The following is a 10,385-nucleotide window of genomic DNA, read 5'->3' on the forward strand; positions in this document are numbered from 1 at the left end:
CCCCCCCCCCCCCCCCCCCCCGCCCCAAACACAGCCTTTCACTTTTGCACGCTGTACCTCTCCTTCTGCCGCGTGACTCCCTGGGGATCACCTCGGATCTGGCTGCTCACGAACCTCACCTCGACGCCAAAGCTGCCGACCTCGGGCCCCAGCACCGCCGTGGTCTTGTTCGCCCACTCGTCCAGGACGGCCGCGTCGTCCTGGCCAAACCACGTGATGACGTAGCTCTCGGTCGCATTGTTGGGTATCTTTCGCAGGTCCGCCAGCGGCAGCAGCGCCAGCTCGACCTTGGTCGCGCCGGGGGTGGACGGGTCGGCGGGCGTCTGGGTGACGTTGTCGATGAGCTTGAGGGGCGTCAGGAGGGCGCGCCAGAGGCCCTCGATGCAGGCGTCGCAGAACTCGGACGTGTAGACGTCGCGCATCAGGCAGAGGTCGTTGGTCGGGCGGTAGGTTGTCTGGTTGCGGATGTCGTAGGTTGGGTAGAGGGAGTTGTGGCCGATTGTGAAGTTGAACCTGCGAGTTTTCGTCTTTGGTCTTAGATGATGATCGCTTCCGGTTTGCGGTACACCAAAAAAAAAGAAAAAAAAAGAAATACTTACTGCTCGTCGGCGGTGCCATACTCCAGCACCTCAAAGTTGCACAGCTGCGCCGTGCCCTCGAGCTCCTTGTTGAGCAGCTCAAAAGTCAAATTGTGCATCCCACCGCTCAGCTTCGCATCCCGGAACGGCAGCCTGTAAATGATCCTGTCCAGGCCTACACCCTCCTTGTACTTCCAGCCGACGTCCTCCCCGTCTAGCGTGACCATCAGATCCTCAGTCGCAGACACGCCGCTGATGCTAAACTGCAGCGAGTAGCTGTCGTACGTCCCCGCGCTGGGGAAGCTCGTGCTCCACGCCGACGTGGTGTTCAACAGCGTCCAGGGGTAGGCCTGGATGGGCATGTTGCTGCGCTGCACGTCGGGCTCCCTCTCGGGGCTGCTGTACCACGACTTCCAGGGGACGCTGTCGCCGTTGGGCGCCGAGTTCACCCCGCGGTACACCTCGCCTCCGTCGTATTCCTCGCCCACTCCGATGATGCTGTGCCCGAGCTCGTGTCGGAGGATCACGGCCCCGTTGACGCACGATGCCGTCGTCACGGTGAACTCGCCGCCCAGTCCGCCGTAGAGATCGTCGTTGCCGAGCAGCAATGGGTAGTCGCACGCGGTCGTCGACGAGCATGCGGCCCGGGCGACGTCCGGCTTGTCATAGTATACGCCACGGAGCTCGGTTCCATCACGGTAAAGGCCGTACACGGTGCTGTTTGCGTGTTAGCGTGGGGCCCGCCTGACTAGCTCATCGCCCGGCCATGGGCATAAACTGGCAAACTTACTCTTTAGGTACGCCACCAACACCGATCCCACTCTGTCTCGCATTGTTAGCCATTGCCCTCCCCACCCTAGCACCTGCGCCATCGTGAAAACGACATCATCAACCAAGTCAAAACCCACCTCGTTACTAGCCGTAAAGCCCGCCCACCAATTCATGACCGGCAGCACGTCCGCAAAAGTCCTCCCGTCCGTCAGCTCCGTGGCCAACGCCATGGCGTCGTCAAAGAACTTGTCCTTTTCCGCCTCGGTGTACCCATCGCCAAAGAAGATGAGGTCGACGCGGTTCTCAGACGGCCCGCTGACGATGAGCGGCTTGATCTCCAGTGGAGGCGGCGGCGTGGTGGTCTGTCGTTTTTGGATTTCCAGATGGGGTGGCTGGTCCTCGCGCTTGGCGAATTGGCCCTGCCACTGATGCTCGCAGAACTGGGCGCGCGCGATGGCGGCGGCCGCGGCGAGGAGCGGCCAAGACTTCATCTTGGGCTGGCCGGTTGGTAGGTCTGATACCTGAGGTGAAGGATCAATGGTGGAAGGACACAAACACCCGAGAGGAAAACGAGGCAATCAGGATTGTGGCGGCATTTTTGTATCCGCCTGGCAACTTGTGACAACTCACGGCAGCCAAGGTTGATCCGGCATCATCCCTTATCTTCGCAGTTTACGTTGCCATCACCCAAACTTTCAAAGATTGACGCGGAGGAGAATTAGACGACACCTTCCTAATGTGAGACTGGAGATGGGTGGGGAGGCTAATTTGATTGGAGGATCCAGGTCGAGAATGAGGGGTCATGCTGGTCGGGGCAAACAAATCCTTCGGTATTGATTGACGAGATGCAATCAAACGAACCGCTGTTCGGCCGTTACAGGGCAATTGACCGACCCGCAATGACATCAGATAACTACCTAGGTAACTGCCCGGACCAGCCGGTAATTAGTGATGAACGCGACATGCGTGAAACCAAACTCGGACTCGAGCCCGACGATAGGCGATACAGAGGGTCGGGCCACCAGGCTTTTCCACCTAAATTCTATAACAAACATTTTTTGTTTGAATCGATGGGCTTTTCTGTTGTATTCTTTTTTTTTTTTGCTTAAAAATGGGGCTACGCTATCGAACCTACCCAAAACCTTATTCAACCTACAAGCTGGCTCCACTTCCTATTAATTTACTAGTATATGTATCATACTTCTTTATCATAACGTTGCGTACCCCCTGTTCGGCACCCCCCCTGTTCGGCACCCAAAAATAACAACACTTTTATTTTTATCCTCCAACTTCTATTATAAATATCTCGATGAATCTGTCACTTTTGGATTTACTTTTTTCTGATTTTAATTCTCCATTTTCCAATGAAGCAATATACTGAAAAACAGCTTATATCTGCAATTAACGACGTCAATAATGGCAATCCAATTGCAAAAACCTCCCGAAAATGGGGAATACCTAGGTCTACACTTCAAAGTCGACTTAAAGGTTCTCAACCTTATAAAAAAGCACAAAGCCCTTTTCAAAGGCTTTCCACGGAACAGGAAAAGCATTTGGCTGATTGGGTACTTACCCAAACAGCTTTAGGGCTTCCGCCAACGCATCAAGAATTACGCTTTTTTGCCGAACGAATTCTTCAAGCCGCCGGAGAGACAAAAGGCCTTGGAAAACGTTGGATAACTCGTTTTTTGGCTCGTTATCCAATCCTTAAAACCCAAAGGCCCCGTCGAATAGATAACGCCCGGGTTAATGGCGCTACTACGGAGGTAATTAAATCTTGGTGGCTTTATATTACGAACCCGGTTATTAACGCTATTAAACCGGAAAACCGTTGGAATATGGACGAAACCGGTATAATGGAAGGCAAATGATCTAATGGCCTAGTATTAGGGCTTAACGGGATCCGGCCGTTGCAACGAAAAGAGCCCGGAACGCGTGGTTGGACGACTATAATCGAATGTATATCGGCTACGGGCGTTGCCCTCCCTCCCCTCGTTATATTTAAGGGAAAAAACGTACAACAACAATGGTTTCCCACGGATTTAAGCCCTTTCGATAATTGGCAATTTCATGCAACCGAAAACGGGTGGACAAATAACCAAACGGCTATCGAATGGTTAAAAAAGGTGTTTATTCCGTATACCCAACCTTTAACCCCTGAAAAGCGGTTATTAGTTTTGGATGGCCATGGATCACATATAACGGACGAATTTATGCTTCTTTGCTTGCAAAATAATATTCAACTCCTATATTTACCCCCTCATTCGTCACACGTTCTTCAACCATTGGATCTATCGGTTTTTGGGCCGTTAAAAGAAGCTTATCGACGTCAACTTGGATTTGTTAGCCAATTTTGCTGTTCAACAGTTATTGGAAAACGAAATTTCCTACTTTGTTATCGAAAGGCCAGATTAAAAGCATTTATAGCAAAAACCATTCAATCTGGTTGGCGTACAACGGGGTTATGGCCGGTAAACTTGGTTAAACCACTTTTAAGCCCTTTTTTGTTAGAAAATAGCAACGCCAACGTTATAAAAGATAAAAACAACGGTTTGCAAAGGGATAAAACACCGGAAAGCCCAGCCCAAAAAATTAACGACCCGTCTTTACTTATTTGGAAAACCCCTAAAACGACCCGAGATATCCGACTTCAACTGCAAAAACTTTCCCAATCCAACAAAACCAACGCTACTTCACGTCTTTTATTTGCAAAAGTCCAAAAAAGCTTCGAAGCCAAAGATACCCTTTTGGCTAGCGCCCAGCAAAAAATCAGCTTATTGGAAGCACAACTGGAGGCAATACGGCCGGTTAAAAGGAGGAGGGTGGTTCCGGATCCAAACGAGCTTTTGGTTAACAAACAGAACATTATTGGATTGCAGGAAAAGGATATAGAAAATTTGGAACCTTTAGCTGATGAAGAAGAGGTTAATGAACCGGAGAAGCGTGAAAACGATTGTATTTTTGTCCGTTGATAATTTTATATTTAAATCAGTTTATAAAAGTAGGCATTTCGTTGTTAGATTTTCAGGGTGCCGAACAGGGGGGGTGCCGAACAGGGGGTACGCAACGTTATTTACATTCTTGTTGGATTACCCGAAACCCTAACCGTAGCCGCTAACCCTAATTCCTCACCGCTGGTTTTAGTTAAAAGGTAATGGTTGTAATGGCGGTAATGGTAGTAACAATAGTGGTATCGGTTCCTGTTGGTGTTGTCAGTGGTGTGGTAACGGTACCCAGTGCAAATTATATACTGTATAGGTTGTATTTGTAAGTTAACGGTTTTATAACGTAGCCCTGGAAACTTTTATCCCGCACATCCCAGCAAAACGTTCATCGACTGTAATGAATTCCTTTCCACCGGCCGATACCTCGCACCGCCATCCAGGGAGCTCACCAGCAAAGGTTCGCTAGTATTCGCGTTGCTATGACTCTGGGCTGTGTCCAGCTCATGGCCATGGCGTTCATCCTAGGACCCCATGAAAATCCCTGCCCCATTGCCCCATTTTATGGTTCCCGTGGGTGTAGCCGTTGCTCATCTTGCTCGAGCTCGCGGGTGCATCTCGTTGGCCTGCGAACAAACAATGAGCAAGCAAGTCGGTCTGAATGAGATTAGGCCACTTGTGCAGGAAATGCCAAGAAGAAATGAACAGACCACACCATAAAACGTCTGTATCCCAGAAATATACATGCAAATACAACAGCCCATTGTCACACCCATAGGCTGCCCTCTCGAATTTCCCTCGTCGCCCATAATCCTAAGATTTTATGGCAACCTACGGTCTACCTCTCAAGGCGCGGTATAAGTAGAATCGTCACGACGGCGCTGAGAATAATAAGTTGATAGTTACTTTTGGTAAAGCTGGAATCGAACTATCCTTTTTGTAGCAGATGGGTGGAAGGACTTCATTTACTTTTATCCGATCAACAATGGAAAGCCACCGGGCATGTGGGGTTGGTCCAAAGACACTATGTTTGCTTGGTCCTGTTGGGTTTGTTTGTAATGTAACAGCAAATGGATATCACCTCTTGCAACCACGCAATGGACTTTTTTGGGAAGTTTTACAGTATGTTCAAACATGGAGGCGTAGAAACCACTGGCGAGCTGAGTTTTGTCATCTGTAGGACAATGTTGGGTATTACTTCGGTTCAATTTGCTGCAGATTAGAGCCATAAAGACGTCTCGATATATCCTACCCATTTGATAAATACTTTTTCCTATTGGGCACTAGCACGGCCCGTTGTTTGGGCTAGAGACTCCAGATTAACGCCATACATGCACAACCATCCTATAGGCGCCTGTATCTGCTTTGCAATTTTGAAGAGGGTTATGTCTTGCTAGAAGGACGACGGTCTTCGAGAGCTTTTAGATCTGCCTCAAGACGGATATTGCCTGTTATGCAGACTTCTTTTAGAGCTAAATTTAAAACCTGAAAGCTCTGCAAGGAGTTTCGGCCATTGCTACAATGATTTCACGGTGGAGAGAGGGTGAAATGGAAACATTTTTGGAAAGCTCTGCAAGACTGAGGCCAGATTACCTTCAAAAAAAGACCTTGGGGGACGGGAACCCAGAGCTAACCAGCGGGCCTTTTGGGCATGAGTTTGCGGGCTCGCTGGCATCTTGCAACGGCCTCCCTGGCAGTTTGTGCCATCCATCAGCCGGAACTTGATAGTAAAACCTGTTTATTTTTCAATACCGTGACCGTACTTACTACTGGTTATCTCCTTATTATCCTTTCATTTACTGTAACTGGGCTTTGCTAACGGCCACTTACCAGGGTACATGCTCTTGATGGTGAAATCCTCAACCTCATTCCTGCCGGTGCCGGGTTCGACAAACGACAGCAGTTTGCATATCTTTTTTCCGGTCACTCACGACATCAACCAACCGGAGGTCAACCAACGGATCCGTGAGGAGCACGGTGCGAAATAGAGGCTTGAGCGGGCTTTTGGGATGCCGGACTAGGTTCTGCGCTGTAAATAAGAAGTAGATCGCGTCCTTTTTCAGCCGGATGGGCTCAGTGGGTGGTGAACATTTAGCGGGACTGCCCATAACTGCAAGTTGTTTGGTCTGCCACTAGGCCTCGTGGTCGACGGCGGTCATCTCGAAGGGCGTGGCCATGATGCCACCGTCAACCCAGACGAGGCGCTCATATCCTTCAACCAATTTATAACAATGGAGACATTCTCCGTCCTGGACGATGAAAAGAAGTCCCGCCTGCAGACGAAGCTCACGTTGAAATAGGTGTACAAGACACGACTACCGGGCCAGACCTCGGTCCCTGGATCCCAGTTCCAGACTAACCCGTTCCAGAGGAATACAAGTACGAGTTATAGCGCCATCATTTCAAGGCTGCTTCGTGGATGTTACGACCAGACAATTGGGCCGGTACCAGGGAGGCCAGGTGGGGTCACACCCCTCCTAACGACACCCGCCCAAAGAAATCACCGACCGGCAAAAAGAGGATTATATAAGAAGGAATTACGTGACCTCACGTAATTGCCAAAAAAGTGATTTCAGTAATTATTGAGGGATTATAACAAATTAAGGGAAATAATTTTTGCGATTTGTGACAAATTAGGAGAGATTATATTCGAAATATAATTTATATAAGGTACGTTTATTATTATATAAATAAATTCGATTTTAAAATTGTTTAGCAGCAATTAAATTTTAGTTAATTTTAATATTTATTTGAAAACGATTATAATTTTACCCCCAATTATTAAAAACCCCAATTACCCAATTAAACGTTTAATTGTTTTAACCCACTATATTTTATTTTAAAAATAGGTTACCCCGATATTTTAATCGTAACATTTTAATTGCTCCTGTTTAATATTTTGTTTTAAAATATACCGAATAATATCCGACAATATATTTTCCCAAACGTCCAAAAATAATACCCCCAGCATTTCGGCCACGAGCAGCAAGGCGGCCCAAAAAGCCCCTATTCGGTCCAAGGATAATAGCAATAGCGAGGACGAGGAAAACCAATTCCGCAAATAAATTATTAGGACCAATTAGGAATTCCACGAACAAACGTTCCGCGCAACCCAATTTTAAAAGGAATTCCAGGTTTTCCGAACTAATATTAACATTATTTTAATTTTTTTTAATGGGCGCGAAAAATTTAAATTTAAATTCCCAATTACGTTCGATAATATATTTGGATAATTTAAAAGGTATTTTATATAAATACGTTGTTAATAATAATGGTGCTAACAGGGGATATAGGGGTAAACCCTAGGTGCGGCGTGGTAAATAACCAGTGCTAAAAGCGCTAAATAATAGGTAGAAATGCACTATAATTTTGGTACTGATAAATAATTAGTTGGGGGAGATTTTGCTTTATTTCCCTTACATACTCTCCGACATCGAAGTGGGGGTCCGCACGCCAGAAAAGGTTCCGGTGCCGCGAATGAATTTCCGAAAAACTAATTTGTATGGGTTTTTGAAAAAACACCCTCATTTGCATACAAACCATCTCTGGGTTTGCATTTAAACGTTGACTTGGTGAAATTTTCAACCCGGTACAGGGTAGCTGACTCGCAGGTGCAGGGTGGGTATTAAACCCGGTACAGGGTAGCTAACCCCACTCGCTGACCTTTAAATTGCATTCCTGCATTAACAAAGTAACGGAATTCCACCATTCCCCACTCCACTTCGGCACTAAATAAAATTGGCTATATACAAATAAAAGTGGGCTTATTACATGCAAAATAATGCATATAATTAACAAATATAACTGTGAGGATCAGGCCCCTAGACCTACCCTCAGAATCACGACTCGGCTCCACACCGAGCCAGGGATCGGACAAGGATCCACTACCTCCGGATTTAAGCGCGTCTCTTGAGCGCGTCGACGATTGTAATTTCTCTCTTCTCTTCAGTTTAGAATTTTCGTCGAGAGCGCCTAATACACTTGTCACGGGCAGGCAGGGCGGACAGGTAGGTGCGGGCAATCAGGTAACAGGACAGAGTATATTGGCTATCTAGTCTTCCAGGCACAGGGTAGCAGGTGGTTGTTGACGAAGACGTAGCTCGAGGAGCTACATATCGGAGACTGCAGAGATTTCGCGTAGATATACGCGCGCGAGGCGCTCGGCCCTCGCGCCTTCACGTGACAGGGGTCATGACTAAGCGACAGCCCAGTGGCTGTCCTTCAGGTCTGTGACAGTATTCCCCCCTTCCAGGCCGAGCTCCGTCACGGCCGGGGCCCGGGCTTATGGGGGTATCGACGGTGGAAATTCTTTACCAATTGAGCAGCGTTTTCCAGGTAATCGGCAGGTTCAGTCGTGGGTTCGCTATATCCAGCCCAACGGACGATATATTTCAGCCGGCGGCCTCCTCGGCCGCGGGTTTCCCAAAAGGAGTCGAGGATCTCTTCGACTTCGTATTCTCTCTCACCTTCCACTTCCAAATGGGGTGGCGGTGCAGGTTGTTGGCCCGGCAGGGGCTCAACGTCAGCAGGTTTTAGTCGGTTTATATTGAAAACAGGGTGTACTCTCATAGACGACGGCAGGTCCAAACGGTAGGCGTACGGGCTAATCACTTCAGAAATTCGGAAGGGTCCCAAGTTCTTCCAATCCAGTTTCTTCTGCGGGCGGGCGGTCTGGATGTTCCGTGCGTCTAACCATACATATTGGCCGACGGTAAGCCGGCGGGCCGGGGTACGGTGTCGGTTCGCCTGTTCTTCGTAACGGGCTTGGGCGGCGGTCATTTCGGCGCGGGCTTGTTCCAGAATGGCTTCCATTCGGGCGGCTAGCTTTTCGGCATCCCGCTGGGCGGGCAAAGGCTGGTTCAGGGGTACCGGCTCGAATCCCATGCGGGGATGGAATCCGTAAGTCGCGTAAAACGGGGAGGTTCCGGTGGTCTCGGACTTGTGGGAGTTGGCTGTGAATTCGGCGAGGGGAAGCCAACTTTCCCAATCATCTTGCAGGTAGGCCACATAAGCTCTCAAATATTGTTCCAGGGACGCGTTAAAACGCTCGGTCTGTCCGTCAGTCTCGGGGTGGTGAGCAGTGGATAGCAGGCTGTCGATTTTCAAACGGGTTGTCAGGTGTTTCCAAAACTTCGACACGAATTGGGTGCCTCTATCCGAAACTATCGTCAGGGGCAACCCGTGTAGTTTCCATACGTGGTGTAGGTACAGGTTGGCGGTGTCCTCGGCATTGCAGGTCCCTTTACAAGGGACGAAGTGTCTCATCTTAGTCAGGCGGTCTACGACCACTAGAATGGCGTCGTGGCCGTTGCTTTGCGGCAAATGTGTGATAAAATCCATCGACAGGTGTTGCCATGAGCGTTCAGGAGTGGGCAGGGGTCGCAGGAGGCCCTGGTGGCCTTCGCGGGACGGGTTGATTCGGCGGCAGGTCTGGCATTTCTTTACCCATAATGATACGTAATGTAGCATTCCGGGCCAGTAATATTCTCGGGACAGCAGGTCGTAGGTTTTTGCTTTGCCGGGGTGACCGGCGACGGGGGAGTCGTGGCAGCGGCGCAGGATCTCGGCTTTCAGATTATTCGAATCGGGTACGTACAGTCTATTGCGGTAATACAAATAGCCGGATCGTTCTTCGCATTCGGCCAATTGCAGCTTGGGGTGGCGGTCGGCGCCTGTCCTCAACGCTTCTAGGGCAGATTGCGTTATCGGGTCGGATTCGTATCCGGCGTCTAGTAGCTCTATCAGGTGTCTTGGCAATAGGGGTTTGTTTTGGCGGATTATGGGTTGTAACCGGGTGGGGCGGGCAGGTAAATTGTGTTCTTTCAGTACGACTTGTGTTTGGTGCTTAAGTCGTTCATCCCCCTCCTCAGGCATATCCTCTGACCTCCTGGTTAGTGCGTCGGGTTTCGCTCCTTGTTTCCCGGGTCGGTAGGTGATACGGAAATTAAATCTTGACAGGAATTCGGCCCATCGGGCTTGTCGGCGGTTGAGCATTTTCGTCGTCGTGAAATATTCCAGGTTGCGGTGGTCCGTAATTACTTGGACCGGGGACGACGTCCCTTCGAGTTCCGGGCGCCATTCTTCAAAACAGCGG

The 10,385-nt window shown here is 49.2% G+C and overlaps 3 protein-coding genes across 3 annotated transcripts; all 3 read right to left on the reverse strand.

Moving 5' to 3' along the window:
• Nucleotides 1–17: 17 nt before the first annotated feature.
• On the reverse strand, nt 18–2,132 carry MGG_02529 (uncharacterized protein). Its single transcript, XM_003721232.1, has 4 exons — nt 1,487–2,132; nt 1,369–1,400; nt 600–1,295; nt 18–513 (listed from the first exon to the last, which is right to left on the reverse strand). The coding sequence occupies exons 1-4, from the start codon at nt 1,838–1,840 to the stop codon at nt 39–41; spliced, it is 1,557 nt and encodes a 518-aa protein (XP_003721280.1). The 5' UTR covers nt 1,841–2,132; the 3' UTR covers nt 18–38.
• Nucleotides 2,133–4,422: 2,290 nt separating this feature from the next.
• On the reverse strand, nt 4,423–6,399 carry MGG_18037 (uncharacterized protein; the record flags this gene model as incomplete). Its single annotated transcript, XM_003721233.1, has 6 exons — nt 4,423–4,599; nt 5,198–5,331; nt 5,490–5,539; nt 5,926–6,025; nt 6,122–6,162; nt 6,236–6,399. The coding sequence occupies 6 exons, from the start codon at nt 6,397–6,399 to the stop codon at nt 4,423–4,425; spliced, it is 666 nt and encodes a 221-aa protein (XP_003721281.1).
• A 1,194-nt stretch (nt 6,400–7,593) lies between these two features.
• MGG_18038 (uncharacterized protein) lies at nt 7,594–8,056 on the reverse strand (the record flags this gene model as incomplete). Its single annotated transcript, XM_003721234.1, has 3 exons — nt 7,594–7,652; nt 7,716–7,784; nt 7,942–8,056. Coding segments are annotated over 3 exons (243 nt in total), but the record flags the coding sequence as incomplete, so codon positions are not given.
• Between the last annotated feature and the right edge of the window lie 2,329 nt (nt 8,057–10,385).

The sequence above is a fragment of the Pyricularia oryzae genome, chromosome 7 (genome assembly GCF_000002495.2).
Source record: "Pyricularia oryzae 70-15 chromosome 7, whole genome shotgun sequence".
Taxonomy (NCBI): Eukaryota; Fungi; Ascomycota; class Sordariomycetes; order Magnaporthales; family Pyriculariaceae; genus Pyricularia; species Pyricularia oryzae.

Bases quoted from the DNA above. Each gene is read 5' to 3' on its own strand.
- MGG_02529 (XM_003721232.1), bottom strand. From the start codon at position 1,840: ATGAAGTCTTGGCCGCTCCTCGCCGCGGCCGCCGCCATCGCGCGCGCC. The intron at 1,296-1,368 runs GTAAGTTTGCCA...ACACGCAAACAG, and splicing joins GTTGGTGGCGTACCTAAAGA to CACCGTGTACGGCCTTTACC. The intron at 514-599 runs GTAAGTATTTCT...GAAAACTCGCAG, and splicing joins TATGGCACCGCCGACGAGCA to GTTCAACTTCACAATCGGCC.